Genomic DNA, 20,921 nt, shown 5'->3' with positions numbered 1-20,921 from the left:
AGGTGGGCGGGAGTCCTGATTGTGAAAGTAAGCTTGGAGGCGGAGGCGACGGAAGAATTGTTCGATGTCACGGCGTGTATATCTCCTTCCCCACTGACCTATTGTACTCTATGCCACTTTCTCCCCACCCCCCCCCTCCTCTAGCTTATCTCTCCACGCTTCAGGCTCTCTGCCTTTATTCCTGATGAAGGGCTTTTGCCCGAAACGTCGATTTTGCCTGTCCTCGGATGCTGCCTGAATTGCTGTGCTCTTCCAGCACCACTGATCCAGAATCTGGTTTCCAGCATCTGCAGTCATTGTTTTTACCTGAATAGACAATATATCTTCCCAAGGTAGGGGAGTCCAAAACTAGAGGGCATAGGTTTAAGGCGAAAGGAGTAAGATTTAAAAGGGACCTAAGGGGCAGCCTTTTCATGTAGAGGGTGGTGTGTGTTTGGAATGAGCTGCTAGAGAAAGTGATGGAGGCGGGTAATATTACAACATTTAAAAGGAATCTGGATGGTACATTAGTAGGAAGCATTTAGAGGATATGGGCCAATGGGCCTAGATTTATTTAGAATATCTGGTCAGCATGGACGAGTTGGATCGATGGTTCTGTTTCCATGCTTTAGAACTCAATTAGCCACCCTCCAATCCTCAGACACCTCACCCGTGGCTGTAGATGATACAAATATCTGTTAGAGATACCGCAATTTCTTCCCTAATCTCCCACAATGTCCTGGGATACATTTAATCAGCTCCCAGAGATTTATCCACCATTTCTTTTTTAAGGCCTCCAGCACCTCCTTTTCCAAGATATCAATATTTATCTTGTGTTCCCTACCCTCCATGTCTTTCTCCACAGCAAAAAGTGATGCCAAATATTCATTTTGTATCTCTCCCATCTCCTGTGGTCCCACACAGACAACCTCGTTGATTTTAAAGGGCCCTGTTCTCTCCTAAGTTGCTCTCTTTGCTAATGTACATGTAATATCTCTTCAGATTATCCTTAAACTTACCTGCCAAGGCTATCACATTCCCTTTTTGTCCCCCTGATTTCCCACTTAAGAATGCCCCTATTCCCTTATACTTCAAGAGATTCACTTGATTCCAGTTGTCCATACTTAACAAATGCCTCCTCCTTATTCTTGACCAGAACTTCAATAGCTTTATTCATCCATTGTTCCCTACTCTTACTAGCCTTACCTTTCACTAATAGAAACATAATGGTCTCTGAACTTGTTATCTTTTGAAAGCTTCACACTGACCAGACATCTCTTTACCTGCAAACAGTCTATTCCAATCAACTTTTGAAAATGTCTGTCTCATACCGTCAAAATTTGCCTTACTCCAATTAAGACCTTTACCTTTTTATACAATGTCTATCTATTTCCATAGCTGTTTAAAACTAATAGGGTTATGACCTCTGGTCTCAAACTGCTCCGCAGTAACTCTTCAGTCATTCGCCTTGCCTTTACCCCTCTGCCTCAGCAAGAGGTGATAAAGTTTTGCTCCATCTCTACTAGGTACATAGACATAGATCAAAAGTGTTTTTTTGAACACATTTAGCAAATTCCACACCAACCAAGCCCTTAACACTATGGTAGTCCCAATCTGTGTTTGGAAAGTTAAAGTCCCCCATTACAATCAGATTATTTTTACATATTTGCATATTTTTCTCTACATATTTGCTCCTCAGTTTCCCACTGACTAGAGGGAGCCTATTGTACAATCCCATCAAGGTGATCAGCCCCTTCTTATTCCTGAGTTCCACCCATTTAGATTCCCTGGACGATCCAGAAATATCATAAGCAAACAGTAATGTTTTCCCTACTCAAAAATGTCACACCCCCTCCTCTCTTGACTGCCTTTCTATCCTTCCATTAGCATCTAAACCCTGGAACATTTAGCTGCCAGTCTGTCCCTCCCTCAGCCATGTTTCTGTAATAGCTTCGAGGTCCCAGTCCCATGTTCCACACATGCAAAGTTCCTCTACCTTACCCGTAAGGCCCCTTGCAACTGAACTAAGTGCAGTCTAATTCTATATTACCGCATTCACTGACTTGCTCGTCTGCCTTATTTAATTAACTTGCTCTCTAACTTCAGAGCTATCTTCATCTGTCTTTCTATTTCCACTATTACTTAAAGATCCCCCCACCTCCCTCCTGACTAGTTTAAAGTCTTCAGAAAAGAACTGGATGTAAGATTGCTTGCTGAGCTAGAAGGTTCATTTCCAGAAGTTTCGTCACCTGAACTAGGTAACATCCTCAGTGGGCCTCCGGGCAAAGCCTTCGCCCAGAGGCCCACTGAAGAGGTTACCTAGTAGGGTGAAAAAACGTCTGGAAATGAACCTTCCAACTCAGCAAGCAATCCTACATCCAGAACCTCAATCTGAGCTACAAATCTTCTCAAAACTTGCTAAGAATAGAACTAGCAAGTCTCCTTGCAAAGATCATGCCCCACCCACCTCCAATTCAGGTAAAACTAGTCCCTTTTGAACAGGTCTCTTCTGCCCCAGAAGGGATCCCAATCACTGAAAAATCTGAATCCTTGCCCATTGCACCACCTTCTCAGACATTGATTTATCTGTCCTATCTTCTTATTCCTGCCGTCACTAGCACATGGCACCGGCAGTAATCCCGTGATTACCACCTTTGAGGATCTGCTCTTTAACCTCCTACTTAAGTTCCTATATTCACTCTGCAAAGCCTCAACCCCATCCCGAACTATGCTGTCCTTACAAATGTGTACAATAACTTCTGGCTTCTCACTGTCCCCTTTGACAATACGTTGCAACTGCTTTGAGATCAGGCAGGCAACATACCACTTTGAATTCTTGCTCACGATTGCAGAATCTCCTGTCTTTGCCCCGACAAGAAAGTCCCCTACAAGAGTGATTTGTTTGAACCTTGACAAACCCCGCTTACTAAAAGATTAATTCTTGGTGTCCAATGTCTGGCTGTCACTTCTACTTTCCTCTGAGGACCTACCCCACATAGAATGGTATAAATCTGAGGGGAATAACCACAAGAAACTCCAGCACTACCTGCCTACCACCTGACAGTCATTCATCTGTCATACTGAATCTGTGCTGTGACCATCTCTCTAAATCTAACAATCATACTCTGAACTTCTTGTATGCCCCTCAGTGACTCCAACTGTCTCTCCAGCTGAGCCAAATGATCTGATAGGAGACTGATCCAAACACACGTCCTGCAGACAAATCTCCAGCAACAGTCAGCCACACTACTCCACCGACTGCCACAATTGCCCCTTAAAACTTTGCTAACGTGGACTTGCCTAAAAAGACCCACACTTCGCTCAAATCCAGTGTTTATAGACTGCTGCTGACACTATGCTGGGAGAACTTGAAGCCTATATTCTACAAGGCCTGAAAAAAGTTATTGAAACAACTTTTTTAGATTACTTACAGTGTGGAAACAGGCCCTTCGGCCCAACAAGTCCACACCGACCCTCCAAAGAGCAACCCACCCAGACCTAACACTACGGGCAATTTAGCATTGCCAATTCACCTAACCTGCACATTTTTGGACTGTGGGAGGAAACCGGAACACCCGGAGAAAACCCACGCAGACACGGGGAGAATGTGCAAACTCCACACCGACAGTTGCCTGAGGCGGGAACTGAACCCGGGTCTCTGGCTCTGTGAGGCAGCAGTGCTAACCACTGTCCCACCGTGCCGCCCACTTTTCTTAAAGCGAATCTACCCTTCCCTTACCCATAGTTTTTAAATTTTAAGCATGAAAAAAACTAAATCTTAAAAGCTCCTAGCAACCGAAACAGCCTCTTCCTTGGATCCTCTATCAGTCGGCTCTCAAATCTCTGGCTCTGACCAAAGAGATAGTGAGCCTTCCGACTCCTAGATTCAGCCTAAGAAGAATAATGGATCCAGGAACCTACTCCTAGTCATTATTTAAACTGCAACTAACAAACTCTCAACAAACAAATCTCTCTGAAGCCCTTGACAAACACTTGGACAGGCCTCCGCTAAATTTCACTCAATCCAATCCCTCTTTCCTCATGTATTTCCAAACCCCAGCCCCCCCAATCTTTTTTTGGGAGTATAGAATTCCCAAAAGTAATTTCAATTAAAACCCTCCCTGCTTGAGAAAATCAGAGGATAGTCACAAGAAAAATCCATGAGTCTCCTTCCACCATTTTTTTATATCTAACGTTGTTTGCATCCCATCTACCCTACTGCTCTAAAGCCACCCTTTGAATCAGAAATAGCTTGCATATATTTTATTCTATTTAACCACATGCTGAACATCCAGCCCCATATCTGTTCCACAATAGAGAGCAACTAAATTCACCTCAAACATTGTCCTTCCATCCTAATCTCAACCTATCTTCCACTGAATTCCTCAGGTGTGGCTAAATGGTAATATTCCCACTTGGCTCAGGAAATTATGGTTCAAGTTCTTCTCCAGAGACTGCATCATAACACCTTGATTAACTGTGCATTGCAGTGCTCACTGTCAGAGGTGTCACCTTTTGAACAAGACAATAAACAGAACCTTCCTTATTGAGATTGCATAAAGATTCCATTACACTACTTCAATAGAGCAGGGGAGTCCATCCTGGTATTTGTTTACCCCATAACCAACATCCTAAAAATATGTATCCAATTATCTCAATGCTGACTGCAAATAAGCTGTCACATTTCTAAGTACCGACTGCACTTGGCGAATGAAGTGATTTGGGGTATGTGAGGGTTCTGAAAAATGCTGCATAAACGCAACCACTTTCTTTATGAAACTGAATCACTCTCATACACAAATACCATGTTCTATACTGATCCTACACTAAAATCCATCATCTTAGATGAATCAGGACAGAATGATTTTTGCTCAACAGAGTGACACATTCAACATAGCACTGGAAAGAGAGATATTACATACCTCTTGTTGGAACCCTCGTCAAACCTGCAACCAAGTTTGTCAAATCAGGATTCTGAACTAGGCAGCGCTCACAAACATTGAACTGCTGCAGTAATTAATGCAGCTGTTTGCACTATATGAAACAGCTATGAAATAGTAATCAGTATTTAATAGTTGAATACTTTTGCAAGTTTCATTAGAAAAATATAACTGTGTGGGGCAACAGGGATCACAATAAGCGACTGTTTTTACATCCTGTATATCTGACTTCAAGAAGTGGTCACATTAAATTGTTGGGAGAAACAAATTTGCAAAAATCCCTATTACAAAGCTTTGCACTGTCTGGATAAGACAACTGGTCTCTCAGTAAGGCTGATGGTTAGAGGATTGCAACCTTTGAAATGTGAAGGTTCCTTAGAATTAGATGGTCAGAAGGTACCATTAATAAATTTATACAAGGAAAATCAGACTTCCAGCATCTCTCAGGCTTTAAGTTGGAAAACAAAGTGGTAATTTAAGTATGACATTTGGAAGAGTTAGGGCAAGAGTCTGACACTGACAACAATAAGTGGTGAAACATCAAGGGGACAAAAAGCCAACTCAAAAGGACTAGATGGATGGACAGCATCAAAAGCTTGACAGAGGAAATACTAGCAGCTACACGCAGAATTATTCTTAACAGAGTTTTATAGCTCCATGTGTACTACGGATGGAAAAAGTTGAAAATTTTGTCACTGAGCAGCTGTGCATGGTTTATGGAACACGTCTCATTTTTTCAACTATATACTTTTCCACATTTGTTGCTCTTGAATGATACTATACAGTGATTTGGAAAGCTATTATACATTTAAAATACCAGTAGCAGTCCAATTTTAACCACAGATAGCAACAATCCTTTTAGTTTACAATAAATGGATATTTGCTCAATTGGAAAATTAAAGCAACTGATTACATATTAAGTAAATGATCAGCATCGATAGCTATGAATCAAACCCATGCGAAACAGGAAGGGTTGCTTCATCTTTAATTTCACAAATTTGCAACATACTACTGGAATAGAGTTAGATACCATATCACTGGAGTCCAAAGCAAAACACAATAATTTACACAAGAGGCTGAGTAGTTGAACAAGATATAGTTAGCTTAAACTGGTGCAGTGGAAAAACTACATAGCATTTGTTTTCCTCTGCTCTATTCAATTTATAAAAACAACTCTTGCCAATCTTAGCTTTCTCAGCCATTTGATGTGCTCGTAGATATCAATTTCCCCCTTTATACTATTACAACACTTATTAATGGAGAAAACTCTTGAACAATGTAGCACTGATATCAGTCAATGAACTTTATTAACAGTCCAACACAATTACCTTATGCATTCTAAGCACAGCTGCCACCATCAGTCTGGGGGGCACACTAGCAAACCATCAGCTATTCCAGACTTTCTTCAAAAAAAATTCTGAAATTATCTTTGCTGCTTCCTCCAAGGATCTGTTCTAGTTCACTCAAACTATTGTTTGGACACTTCCGAAAGGGAAACTAATCTTCTTTAAGCTAAGTTTATAATAGATAACAACAGCTGGATTTGTCAGCAACTCTTAGAAAATGGCTCAAAAAAACATTAGCAGGCATTCACTTAAGTTTATTTCTATTAACATTAATATGGACAGTAATTAGCTTATTGTAGAAACCAGTTTTTAACCATAGTCCTCAAAATAAATAATATCACGATATACACTTAAAGCTTTTAAATCTGAATAGTGTGTTAATATGAATGTTCAAACATGTATGGATGTGTAATTATATAAAAATATTTGTAATTTTAGAAAATTCACCTTGAGAAGGTGTATAGGGTATAAGCAGGCAGGGAAAGAGTTAAGAGGTTCAGCTGAGTTTGACTAAGATCAGATATGAACTTACAGTTAACAATGGGGTGCTAGTGGCAAAGGTAATGGGTTAACAAGGTGGAAAAGCAGTCATTATGTAGAGCCATTTAACAATATTGCAAGCATTCAGTATGAGAGGTCAGTTTAACAAGGGGAAAAGTATTCATTATGTGAAGCCAATTATTCATTGTGGAACAGCAGATGGCTTAATCTTTACTATTGATGCTCACTGATTGTAATGGTCACTCAATTAATATATATCTTGCCTTATCTGGCAGCTCCTCCTGTAAAATGACTATATAAGTTCATTGAGAAACTGCTGCTCCAGAGAAGACCGTGAATTCATGTCCCTGTGAACACTGGTGATCATTCTCTCTCCCGGAATAAAGATGAAAGAGGTAAAACAATACTGTATCTCTGAGCATTTTGCTTTGACTGAGGGGGAAACGGGATGACAATATTGGTGCAGTCAGCAGGATTCAAACAGATAGTTATGATCGGACAGTGTCAGTGGCCGCCCGGAACAACGGTGTCGAGACGGACAGGCCCACATGGTAAAATTTTAAACCTTGGTCCTTCTCGATATTCTTGTGTGCCAGAAAGACTCAATCATTCTCAATTCTACGGATTCTACGAACAGTAATTAGTTCAATCGAGAGACACAGTTTCACAAGCGGGCTGGGAGGCAGAAGTTAGAGTCCGCTGCGCTGCACTGCACTGCACTGGGGGTGGGAGGTTCTGATTGAGGTTTAAGTCCTTTGCGCGGTATTGGGATTAGAGTTCCCTGGGGTGGTGGGGTGTGATTGAGGTTAGAGTCCCCTGGGGTGAGTTTGGTCAAGGTTCGGGTCCTCTGCACCGTGCTGAGGTTCATGCTTTCTGTGATTGAGGTTTGAGTCCTCTGCGTGTTACTGGGGTTTGAATCCCTTGGAGTGGATTTGGTTGAGGTTTGGGCTGTCTGCGTTTAATGGAGGTTCAGGCTGTTAAGTAACTGTTTTGCCTTGTTTGAATCAAGATCTCAATGTGTTTTGTGCGCTATGTAATGGGGCAGATTTTGTTTTTACATTGAAATTATACAACATGATGTTCTTTTTAAAATTATCAAACTTGTAACCTTAAAACAAATTGACAGTGCCTTGAGCCCCCAATTTGTTTGAAATTCTACAATGCCTGTTTAAAAAAAAAGTTTAGTCAGTGGTCATGCTTTAGCCAGAAGAGAGTATTGTATTACAATATCTTTGAGGCATTGCTTTTAATGCAGAGTGTTCACAAAAAGAAGAGTGTATTTTGAGTTTGATGTTTTGTTAAGATTTTAGAGAATATCAGAACTTGAGGATGAGCTGCTTAAATTCTGGATGCAAGTTTGCTCGCTGAGCTGCAAGGTTCATTTTCAGACGTTTTGTCACCCTACTAGGTAACATCTTCAGTGAACTACTGGACGAAGCACTGCTGATGATTCCTGCTTTCTATTGATATGTTTGGGTTTCTTTGAGTTGGTGATGTCGTTTCCTGTGGTGATGTTATTTCTTGTTCTTTTTCAGGAAGTGGTAAATCAGGTCCAAGTCAATGTGTTTGTTTATAGAGTTCCAGTTGGAATGCTATGCTTCTAGGAATTCTCGTGCGGGTCTCTGATTGGCTTGTCCTAGGATAGATGTGTTGTCCCAGTCGAAGTTGTTCCTTCCTCAGCCGTATGTAAGGATACTAGTGAGAGAGGGTCATGTCGTTTTGTGGCTAGTTGATGTTCATGTATCCTGGTGGCTAGTTTTCTGCCTGTTTGTCCAAACGACATCACCAACCCAAAGAAGCCCAAACATATAAATAGAAAGCAGGAATCATCAGCAGTGCTTCATCTGGAGGCTCACTGAAGATGTTTCCTAGTATGGTGATGAAACGTCTGAAACGAATCGTCCAGCTCAGCAAGCAAACCTACATCCACAACCTCAACCTGAGCTACAAATCTTCTCAAAACTTGCTGCTTAAAGTCTATTAGTTATTATTCAGACTTCATTGGCCCCCTTCATATCGCAAATTCAAAGAATGTTGATCTCTACCAAAATTGTCTCTATTTTTGGCTGTTTTGTGAAGTTTCATTTAGAAAACGTATTTTAATATATTCAGCATGTTTCCCACAAATATATAAGATTTAAGTCTGAACTGAAACTACCTCTTCAATTCCTAAACGACAGGAAACAATGTTGTTTTCTTGCTGTTCCAGATTCTGAAATGCTTTTCCTGACAGCTTTCACATCAGCAAAGTATCAATTTGTTAAAAGAAAATAATTTTTGAATAACCTCAATGGAGGCACCAGAGGGTTTGATTTTAGGACCACTGTTGTTTATAAATGACTGAATTGTTTAGGCAATACAATTTAGAAGTTTATGGATTGTATAAAACTCGATAATGTCATAAATAGTGAACAGAGTACAGATTTCAAGAATTCATAGAAGGTTGAAATAGCCAGCACAATTTAGTGCAGTTACACGTATGACTGTCTTCATACTGATGTCCATCTTCATAAAGAAGGAATGAGAGACGAAATGCAAAGACACTTTCAGCAGCTAACATGTTCTCTAGAGTTTCTGCATTCACAGGTAAAGCACACTGTTGGACCACCACCCATCCCTCCACAACTTGATCCAACCAATTCAATCAGCTCCCCAGTCATGAGCATGAAAACTGAAGAAGTTAATTACAGTGAAGAGGAGGTCGGTACGCTTTTTGTCAGTGGCCTTCCAATGGACATTAAATCATGTGAGCTTTGCCTTGTCTTTCGATTGTTTAAGGAATATGAAGGCTCACTGATCAAGCTAACATCACAACAGCAGAGCGGGAGCAGAAGCAGCAAAGAATGCTGTGTTCACCTAGCCTGCAGTCGCAGCTGCTGCAATGCACACTCAAATGTGCTGGTATCCTCCATCTGAAGCATCTCTGGAAGGATGGAAGTCTCATCAGTTTTGTTAAGTATTTAACTGCCCTTATCCAAGAAATCAGATTTCTCAGAGAAGTGATGCAAGGACAGATTGAATTTTGTTCTCAGGTTGGACTTTACTAAAGGAGATTTTGGAGAACTGGCTCGTTTCTGCTCGACTTGGACAGGATGGCGTGGTCACTGAGGACTGTGGTTTTGAGAACTTTACTGGTGGATTTTTCTCCCACATGGCAGGATTCTTCACACTAATTACTGTAACAGACTAGTAATGTTTTTGTAATCATTGTATGCTGTGTGTCATTAACTTGCTTAAATACTGGCTGTCAGAGTCTTATGAAAGCTGGTAGTGCCATCGCAGTGGTTATCACGAAATGATAAAAGGTGGGCATGAGAATGTGGAGACGGGGTTAAGCAGGCAGTGAGTTAAGTTCTGAGTTTTGTGAAACAAGAGGTTCAACTGAGCATGACTCAGATCAGATAAGAACTTACAGTTAACAATGGGGTGCTGGTGGCAAGGGTAATGTGTTAACAAGGTGGAAAAGTAGTCATTATATAGACCCATTTAACAATATGGCAAGCATTCAGTATGTGAGGTCAGTTTAATAAGATGAAAAGTATTCATTATGTGAAGCCAGTTATTCATTGTGCAACAGCAGATGGCCCAATCTTTACTGTTGATGTTCACTGATTATAACGGTCCCTCAATTTATATTTATATATCTATATATATCTATCTATATATATATATATATCTATCTCCTTATCTGGATGCTCCTCCCTGTAAAACAACTATGTGAGTTCATTGATAAACTGCTGTTCCAGAGAAGATCATGAATTCATGCCCCTATGTAACTCTCTCTCTCTCTCCCTCCAGGGCCAGGAGTAATGATGAAGGAGGTAAAACTATACTGTGTCTCAGTGTTTTGCTTTGACTGAGGGGGAAACAGGACGACAACTTGATGAAATAAACAAACACAAATGGGGGGGAAAAAAAAGTAATTAGCCTAGTTCCCAAAAATTCATAAGCAGTCAACAACTTTGCACCTGACCTCAGTAGTTGACCAGCTAAAATTAGATATATTGATTTGGTCTACTTGCCCTAACAATTTAATAGGGAGGTTCATAAATCGCTTCTTTACACAGGGTTGCGCAGTGTGAACTTTCCTATCACCCGCTGTCACTGAAACAGAAGCAAATTTTAAAGTTAGGCATTACTTGAGCAATCACCAGCTTAGCAGTTAAACATTAAAATGAGTTTAGTTCTAGTTCATAGATTATAAACAATGCAACTGAATTGTTCATTTAAAATAAAGAACCAATCGATTTAACTATTTTTACTCAAACTTCAGATGACCCACCAAGTTCAATTGCAACTAGTAATGATGTGGCATTAAGAAATTATCAATTTGAAATTCCGTTCCACCTCCCAAATATTCAGGATTTTTGATCTTGCATGCGACAATATTAATTGCGTAAAGTAGCTTGATTCAATTGGTCACATCACTTTGAAGTCAAACAATTATGGCTACCAGTTTATGGATTGGGTATAATCCAGGTTGAGGAATACAGCACAGAGTCTTCTCATTTGGACGAAGTTGAATAAGTTTTAGTTGGAAAAAAGATCTCATGGCACTATTACATGAGCAGCAGGAAGCTCACCCAGTGCCAGGCTCATCTTTCTCTCCCAACCACCAAAATCGTAACTGTCTTGGGGATTTTGCCATGACCAACTGGCTAATACATTTATCTAGATAATTATAGTCTCAGGGTCAAGGGATATACACACAATGCGCCCCCACCCCCCTCTCTCAGTTTAAACTAGTTTATTTAGCAGAACTAGATGCTAGTTAGTTCATTTAGCTCGACATCAACAATCCATGAAACAGTTGTGGACACCATGTCCTCTCCAAATTCAAGTATTTGTTACAAAATACTCTATGGTGCAACAAAATAGATAACCAGATCAGGGTGACTTTCTAAGGGGAATTCACCAGTGAGGTGAATTGGATATGCTACATTGCTTTAACCTATCCATCCCCATTAATATTAACATAATATGAAACAGCTGGCCATTGCATTATTATAGATTTAGAGAGATGACTGCATAACAGTTAACTGAATAGCTAGCTTCAAGTTACTTTTCAAGTTTCACAACATCCTTCCAATAGGAAGACCAGAATTGCACGCAATATTTCAAAATTGGTCTAACCAATGTCCTGTACAGCTGCAACATGACCTCCGAACTGCTATACTCAATATTCTGACCAATAAAGGAAAGCATACCAAGTGCTTTATTCACTATGCTATCTACCTGCAACTCTACTTTGAGGAACTATGAACCTGCACACCAAGACTTTTGTTCAGCAACAATCCCTAAGACCTAACTATTAAGTGTATAAGTCATGCTAAGATTTGCTTGTCCAAAATGCAGCATCTCAATTAAACTCCACCTGCGACTCCTCAGTCACCTGACCTGCCTTTTAAACAGTCATCTGTTTAAAAACCAGGAACTGCCTATTTAAAACAGTGACCCAAAATTCTAGATTCTTCCATCAGAGGAAACATTGATTCAATATCTACCCTGTCAAAATCCCTCAACCTTCTAAGTTTCAATTATAACTTTATACAGTACTCCAGATATGGTCTCATCATTATCTTGATTAACTCAAGGATAATCCCCCTGGTTTTATATTCAGTTCCTCTTGCATTAAAAATGTAAAGTAGAAGGTGAGTAGCCATAATCCCAGAGAAGCTGGGCAGCCAATTTGCTTTGCAGAGTGACAGTAACAAATTGGGTTCAATTCCTTTACCAGCTGAGATCACTGAGGATCCTGCCTTCTCAATAATTGCCCCCTGCCTGAGGCATAGTGACCCTCAGGTTGAACCACCAGCAGTCATCACACACACACACACACACACACACCTGTAAGATAACATTCTATTAGCTGTTTTAATATGTTTGATCTGATGATGGTAAAATAACTTGGTGCTACAGTGTGCCTGAGACACTAACACAGTCAACACAGGGCAGTGACAAATTAATGTCTTTGATTATGAAATGCTATGAATATTACTGGGATAATTTTTCAAATTTGCAGATCTCACCTATGCCTGTTAGGGTAATAGCGATAAACACTCCTTTTTACTTGGAACAGCTATCCTTTCAATAATTTAGCCACTAATTGCAAACAAGTTAATTAGGCAGTCAGCTATTGAAAGGCATTCATCAAATTGTAAAATTGAAGCTTGCTGATGGCACCATACAGTCAACTGAAAAACATCCTTTGCAACTGACAAAGTTGGCAAGTTACAGTTGTACAAAACTTTGGTTAGGCCACATTTGGAATACTGTGTGCAGTGTGGTTGCCACACTATTGGAAAACATTGTTGCTTTGGAGGGTGCTGAGGGGGTTTGTCAGGATTTTATTTGGTCTGGAAGGCTGTAGTTTTATGAGAGGTTGGATAAATTTAGATTGTTTTCACTGGAAAGATGGAGACTGAGGGGCAACCTGATAGAAGTCAACAAAACTGTAAGAAGCATAGATAGGAAGAATAGTCAGAGGCTTTTATTAGGGTGGAAAGGTCAACGACAAGGCGGTTTTAAGGTGTATGGGTGGGTGGGGGAGGAGTTTAGGGAATAAGTGCAGGGAAGGCTTTTCAAACAGAGGGTGGTGGGTGCCTGGACTGCACTGCCTGTGGAGATAGTGGAAGCAGGCATGTTTAAAGGCATATCTTGATAGGCACATAAACAGCGAACAGTGGGCTAGAAACCATTCATTGGCAATTAGTAGCAAGTCTAAAGGATCAGAATTTGAGCAGGCCTGGTGGGCCGAATGGCCTGTTCCTGTGCTTTATCTTATTGTATAACAGTGGGTGAAATAGCAATAGATCTAACAATTCAATAGTTTATATCACTACTCTTAAGTTGCAATTTTATAAAACTCAAAAAAAGACCTAATAACTAACTGCATGTAGTTTTATACTTCTTCAAACATCAAAGTAAACCATCACTTGCATGGCTGAATCAGTAGAATACCAGTCAGTGTTATGCTCAAGTTGTGCCAAGTTTCTAGCCAGGCAATACAGAGTCTGTTACCAGCTCTTACTACTAAGACAAGGCAGCTTTCAAACCCTGAAAGCAGTTCAGAGAAAATTGGATATTTAAACAGGCAGCGAGAGAGAAAACTTGGGGTTTTCATCTAAAAAACAGTCCTAATGCTTGACGAGTCTGTGAGACAGATCTCCCAAGTTTGGCGCTAAGCCCCAGATGTTGGTAAGGAAGACTTCAGGATTGACAGGGCCAAGTTTGTCATTGTGATGTCTTGGTAGATGCCAGATGAACCATGCAATTTCATTCCGTTTTTTGAGACTTTCTAGTTATTGACAGAGCTGGGTGGCTTGTTAGACCATTTTAGAAGACTATTAAGGTCAACATTATTGCTGTGGGACTGAAGTCACATGTAGGCCTTAAATAAAGGACATTAAATGAATTAGTTTGGTTAACGATAATCAACAATGGTCTCGGGTTTAACAGGATTCTTAATTCCAGATGTGTTGAATTTAATTCAGATCTGCTGCCATGGTAGGATTCAAACCTGGGCTTCCCCATAATATTGCCTCTATAACTAAGTCAGGTATATTCATACTTCTTCACAGCCCAAGATTAGGGAGCTTAAAATTGGAAAACAATACTTTAAATGTTATAATTCTAAATCAAATATCCTCTCCACCCAGTTTTTATTTTTAAATGCCAATTTCGGTAATAATTTTTCTAGCTTCACAGTCTAATAATACTTCATACAGCAATGACTAAGTAAATACAAGAAAAAGGCTCCTCTATATTCAAATACCATTATTTTTATTTGGCTTGTCCAAATTCCTGTATACAGATGATTAAATGCAAAAATGAAATGCCACTACTGACTAACAATATGGAATCACCACAGGATGGCACTGTCTGATAGACTAAATCAGATTCCCTCATTCATTGGAAACAATATAAAATCAGAACAGTTTTACACACATGGCTCATTAGTAAGGATACTTTTATCTCAATTTCAACTCAGAAGTCAACATACAATCTAAGATTATTGCTGTGTTGTTGAAGTTGTCTTATAGACATGTTAGCTGAAAATGCGCAGCAGGTCAGGCAGCATCCAGGGAACAGGAGAATCGACGTTTCGGGCATAAGCCCTTCTTCAGGAATCCTTAGATTGCTGCCTGACCTGCTGCGCTTTTCCAGCAACACATTTTCAGCTCTGATCACCAGTGTCCGCAGACCTCACTTTCTCCTTATAGACATGTTAAACCATCTAGGCAAAAGTGAGGACTGCAGATGCTGGAAATCAGAGTCTAGATTAGAGTGATGCTGGAAAAGCACAGGTCAGGCAGCATCAGAGGAGCAGGAAAATCGATGTTTCGGGCAAAAGGCCTTCATCAGGAATGCTGAATCGTGAAACACAGGAATCATGTTAAACCATCTGTTCAGTGAAAGTTATCAACTTAAAAGGTTGTGTGAGATAACAAACCTCCCTCATTCAAGCAACACCACCTTAGTGCTAACTGTGTATTGATCTTATTGCTGGGCAGTAGAACCTTGCTATAGGCAAACTGACCTTACTATGAAAAGTAAGGTTCTTTGGAGATTCCTTACAGTGATTAAATTGTGTAAAATAGAGGAAGCATAAGATTTAAGATTAAACACAAACATTGATAACTTTTTTTTGAAAGGCAAAAATCACAGGAGACCAGAGTTGTGACTGACGCTAAAATCAGTCAGTACTCAAGGGGAGCCAGATGGTTGACAGCAAGAGAGAAGGAAATGATGGGCACAATGGAGAGTAAACATCACACTGATGGGCCATACAGCCAGTCTCAGTATTGTCATTTTATACAGTCCTACAAGAATGTGAAAAGTGCTATGTAAATGCAAGTTTTTTTTTTCCATTTGCACTTCCTCTGGTTAGACAGATCAAAGAAACTATTTCACAGAATGAAGGAATAAAGGGGAAGCAAATTAAGTTAGCAGAAGATTAGAATATATAAAGCTGAACTGCTGGAAAGATGTTCTGCGCCACAAATTCTGGAAAAACCTCAGGACTAGTTATGTTATCATGTCAGACTACAACACAGTCAGTTTCTGATTCCTATTGGCAAAATTAGCATCAAAAACAAACCCAATGCTAACATTATTGTTGGCACTGACTCTCAAGTACACACCCATAATTCACATCCTCTTGAAACAGGACATCTGAGGTGAAGTCTGTTTATTTTTAAAGTTTCTTCCCATTGTTGATATTTATCTTACTTGGCAGGAATTGTTTGCTCCTAAAAATGATGAGAATGAAAAGCCTAGAAAGTAACAAAAATAGTAAATACCAAGTTTAGGCATCCTTTCTGCAAGATCTTTACTGAGGATTCCAGAGGATTTTCTTTTATTTCCCTTCACTTTGTGGGTGTAGAGTTTAGAATATCAAAAGATTATTGAAATTTTAGAGAGGGGCGAGATAACGAATTAGTGTGTTTAATTGAAGATCCACTGATAAAGATAGTCGGTAAAACTAAAGTTCTGCCAATCAACAATGCATGACAGCTATTTTTTTTTGAGTTAAAAAAGACTCATCGCATCAACGTTTATTAACATGCACTCATTGGGACATTTGCTAAGAATACCTTCAAAAGCAGAAGTCAACATTTCACTTCAAAAGAAGTGCCAACTGGTTGACAAGCAGATTCTGATTGGGAGAGACAATGAATCGGGATTTGCAGCTGTTAATGAATATCAGGCTTTGTTTGAATCTTAAACCAGTCAAGCTGATGTCCCAACAATAAATCAAAGAATGGCTGTTGAGTTAAACGAGGTGCAGTGAATGCACATGTTCACCCTTCCTGTATATTAATAGATATAACTTCCAGCACACACAAATACACCACAATGTGAGCCATACTGACAATTCTAAATTAGCTGCCTGCATAATGTTATGCAAATTCAGGATTATCCAGTAAATCAACTAGGAGAAAGTGAGGACTGCAGATGCTGGAGATCAGAGCTGAAAAATGTGTTGCTGGAAAAGCGCAGCAGGTCAGACAGCATCCAAGGAGGAGAATCGACGTTTCGGGCATAAGCCCTTCTTCAGGAATCCAGTAAATATCATCCAATTGCAGAATCACATCTAACGTTAGACATTATCTTGAGTTCTGTAAGTGCAGTTGAATATGGTCAGTAACTTGCTGCGAATAATCAAAGGGACATGCTATTTTATACGATCCATTGGTCTTTGGGGTATATGCACAACATAACTGGTGTCACACTAACACTGAAATACATACACATCACTTGTGTGATAAGCTGAACATCATTTTTCCCCTAACAGCAGTGTCTTGTTAGCAGTGAACATCACTTGCTGCTGAACTTTTTCCCCCTCATTTGTCAATTGGTAAATTACTGTGAACATTAACTAACAGGGATGGGCAAAATGGTTTTGCCAGCAATACCCAGGTCCCATGAATGAATTAAAAACAAAAGCAGGGCAAGATGCATTCATATTAAAATACTGGAAAGAATTAAATAGAGCCAGAGAAAGTAGATGCTCCGTATCAACTGCTTACCAGATGGCTCTGTAACCATTCACTCAGAAGTTCTGCAGTTGAGTCTGGTATTTGAGACCGCAATCCATCTTTTTCCTCACTTTCCATTAGCTCTAGCAGTCCACGAAGATCTTCAACTAGGTGTAATACACGCAGCCCACCAATATATGGGGAGTTTGGTGACTGACAGTCAAACAAGCCATTTGAGTAGTCTAAAGACTTTGAACCTGGTCAAAAATGAATCAGAAATAATTGAAATAGTCATGCACATCTAATGAGGTGACAATGCAAACATAACATCTGGGCTGAAAATTAGCAGGTAGTGTGCACATATGTATTAACTTTCAAGACAGAAGCAGCACTTGTTTATAAAAATGAAGTTGACCCTAAACACCAGGTCATTGATATGCTTTCTTACAGGCAAAAAAAAAACGAGAAACAAAATCCAAATGCTTATTATCCTGAATGATGCTGTTACAACTGAGTTGCCACAGCATACGCAGATGAATTGGAAGGTTCTTCATAACACCAAACCTCTGGACATACTACTCAGTATTTAATTATGCCACATTATTTGATTCTACATTATGAAATGCAGCCTGAATTTATTAGGCAGAAAATTCAAAGTGTTGCAGCAAAATGACAGATGTAACTAATCAAAGCCTAACAGAAGTATAACAGCCAAGAAAATAACCTAACAGATGCCATGTTTTTCTGATGCTTGTGCACGATGTGAAAGAATTAACAATTTGAGGTAGTGATGATTGTGTTTTCAACCTACCATAGACATTCCACTAGAGGGAGCGCAGAGGTTCACTTGGTTGATAGGAGATGCCAGGTCTGTTTCAGGTAGTCTGCCTTCCCCAGAGTTTAGAAGGATGAAAGGGGGATTTGCTTCAAATTTATTAAAGTCTAACAAGGCTGGACAGACTAGATGAAGGAAGTTTTCCCTGGTTGGAAAGTCTAAAACCGAGGTCACAATCTCAGAATACAGGGTAGGCTATTTAGGATAGAGATGAGGATATAGTTCTTCACTCAAAGGGTAGCACACCAGTGAAATTTTCCTTCACAGAAGTCACAATATATTCAAGAGAGTGATTGATTTATTTTTAGACATTAAAGGAATCAACGGGTATGGGAAGAAAACGAACAGGACTAAGGGAGAGGATCGGCCATGATAATTTTGAATGATGGAGCAGGCTCAAAAGGCAGAATGATCTACTTTTAGTTCCACCTTGTGTTTCTTCAAGAATATTACAGAAATACAGGTAGTTTCAAAACACTTCAGATTTACGGGGTAGAGAAACAATGTCTCCATAACAATGTCACTTCATGGTGATCAAAGAATTCTAGATAAGTTTAGACATTTACTGAAAGTGAATTGACACAGCATTAACTTATTGGTTGTCTTTACAGATGACAACAGTCTGGCATTTTGTTCTGAGAATTTTTTTTATGAGAAAGATTATTTTTAAATTAAGTTTGTTTACTAAGATTATCCTTCAAGCAAAAAGTCCTGGCCCTTAAATTTAAGTAATTTTAAAACAATACTGAATAGGAAAAATATTAAAAGATTCTATAACACAATTAGACTTGCAGTGATATATACTATTTGATAAGTTAATTTTTTGAAAACATTTCAGGCATCAATTTATTTCCTCAATTATATTACTGCCCCAATCTGATATGAGGAGCCAGGTAATAGCTTAAATAGAGTCAGTCATACAGCACAGAAACCGATCCTTTGGTCCAACTTATCCGTGCCAACTAAACATTTCAATGTGATCTAACCCCATTTGCCAGCATTTAGCCCATATCCCGCTAAACATTTCCTATTCATATTTGTGGCTCAAAAAGCAAACTTGCTCCATTACTGAATCAGAATCTGAAGTTACAACTCACCACCAAACCGTAACAACAAGCAGAGTGTTGTGGTTCTGTTCGCCGAGCTGGGAATTTGTGGAACCACAACAACAAGCACCCAAGCTACAAATCTTCTCTCAAACTTTGAACAAACACAGTACTGTTAAGTCACTTCAGTGGTGCAGAAAAAATTTGAAAGTGAAGAAAATCAAACCACATGACAGAAGGAAAAGTGGGTAGGGAAAACAACTTTCACATCCTCATGTCTCAAAGCACATGTTTGAGTTGCGTAAGCAATTGCAGCAACCAATTCCAAAAGAATGCGGTCCCATAATTAACAAATGTTGCTGAACAAAGAGGCCTTGGAATGCAGCTTCATAGTTCCTTGGAAGTAGAGTCACAGGTAGATAGGATAGTGAAGGCGGCGTTTGGCATGCTTTCCTTTACTGGTCAGAGTATTGAGTATAGGAGTTGGGAGGTCATGTTGTGGTTGTACAGGACATTGGTTAGGCCACTTTTGGAATATTGCATTCAATTCTGATCTGAAGGATGTTGTGAAACTTGAAAGGGTTCAGAAAAGGCTTACAAGGATGTTGCTAGAGTCGGAGAGTTTGAGCTATATGGCGAGGTTGAATAGGCTGGGGCTGTTTTCCCAGGAGCATCAGAGACTGAGGAGTGACCATATAAAATCATGTGATTAACAAAGTCTTTTCCCTGGGGTGGGGGAGTCCAGAACTACCGGGTATAGGTTTCGGGTGAGGGGGAATAATATAAAAGGGAGCTAAGGGGCAATGCTTTCATACAGAGAGTGGTGCGTGTGTGGAGTAGAGTAACTTTATTTGTTGCTTCTACCATTTACAGCTGGCACAATAAAAATGAGATAGTGTTGCTCCAGGACCAAGGTGCCATATGACTACACGAGAGTACAGTCATAGACAGGGCAGTATAAAGTACATAGAAAAGTGCAAACATGCAAGACAGCACAGTAATTCCTGACAAGACAACAGGCACAGCGGTGGACAAATTACAATATAACAATGAATGATCATTTATGAAACATTGTTTTAGCAGCAATTCAAAAATTTATCAGAAAATTGCAAATGGAGTAGTGTAATCATATAGTGTTAAGGAGTACAATGGCTTGGGGGATGAAACTATTGCACAGTCTGGTCGTGACAGACCGAATGCTCTGATATCTTCTGCCAGATGGCAGCAGGGAGAAGAATTTGAATGATGAATGCGTGGGGTCATCCATAATGCTGTTAAGCCTTTCGGATGCAGCGTGTGGTGTAAATGTCTGTAATGGAGAGAAGAGAGACCTTGATGTCTTCTCAGCTGTCCTCACTATCTGTTGTAGAGTCTTAAGATTCAAGATGGTGCTATTCTCAAACCAGGCATTGATGCAGTTGCTCAGGGTATTCTCAATGAACCCTTTGTATAAAGTGGTGAGGATGGGGGATGGGAGATGGGCTTTCCTTAATCTACGCAGAAAGTAGAGATACTGCTGGGCTTTCTTGGCTATGGAGTTGGTGTTGAGGGTCCAGGTGAGATTCTCCACCAGGTTGATGCCAAGAAATTTCATGCTGACAGAGGAAGTGGTGGAGGCTAGTACAATTACAGCATTTAAAAGGCATCTGGATGGGTCTATTGAATAGGAACGGTTTAGAGGAACATGGGCCAAATGCTGACTAATGGAATGAGATCAGGTTAGGATATCTGGTCGGCATGGATGAGTTGGACCAAAGGGTCTGTTTCCATGCTGTACATCGCTATGATTCTAA

At 39.9% G+C, this 20,921-nt stretch overlaps 1 protein-coding gene across 12 annotated transcripts in view; it reads right to left on the bottom strand.

Moving 5' to 3' along the window:
• The window catches only part of ppfibp1b (PPFIA binding protein 1b), a 177,576-nt gene that overhangs the window by 97,771 nt on the left and 58,884 nt on the right, over positions 1-20,921 (bottom strand). For all 12 annotated transcript variants that reach the window (XM_043709806.1, XM_043709810.1, XM_043709809.1 and 9 more), the window contains exon 3: positions 17,299-17,504. In XM_043709806.1, coding sequence (XP_043565741.1) covers positions 17,299-17,504 — 206 coding nt within the window. The remainder of the gene's footprint in view (positions 1-17,298; positions 17,505-20,921) is intronic.

The sequence above is a fragment of the Chiloscyllium plagiosum genome, chromosome 19 (genome assembly GCF_004010195.1).
Source record: "Chiloscyllium plagiosum isolate BGI_BamShark_2017 chromosome 19, ASM401019v2, whole genome shotgun sequence".
Lineage (NCBI taxonomy): Eukaryota > Metazoa > Chordata > Chondrichthyes > Orectolobiformes > Hemiscylliidae > Chiloscyllium > Chiloscyllium plagiosum.
Note: the sequence above shows the minus strand (reverse complement) of the source record. Positions and strands in the feature narration are given on the sequence as shown.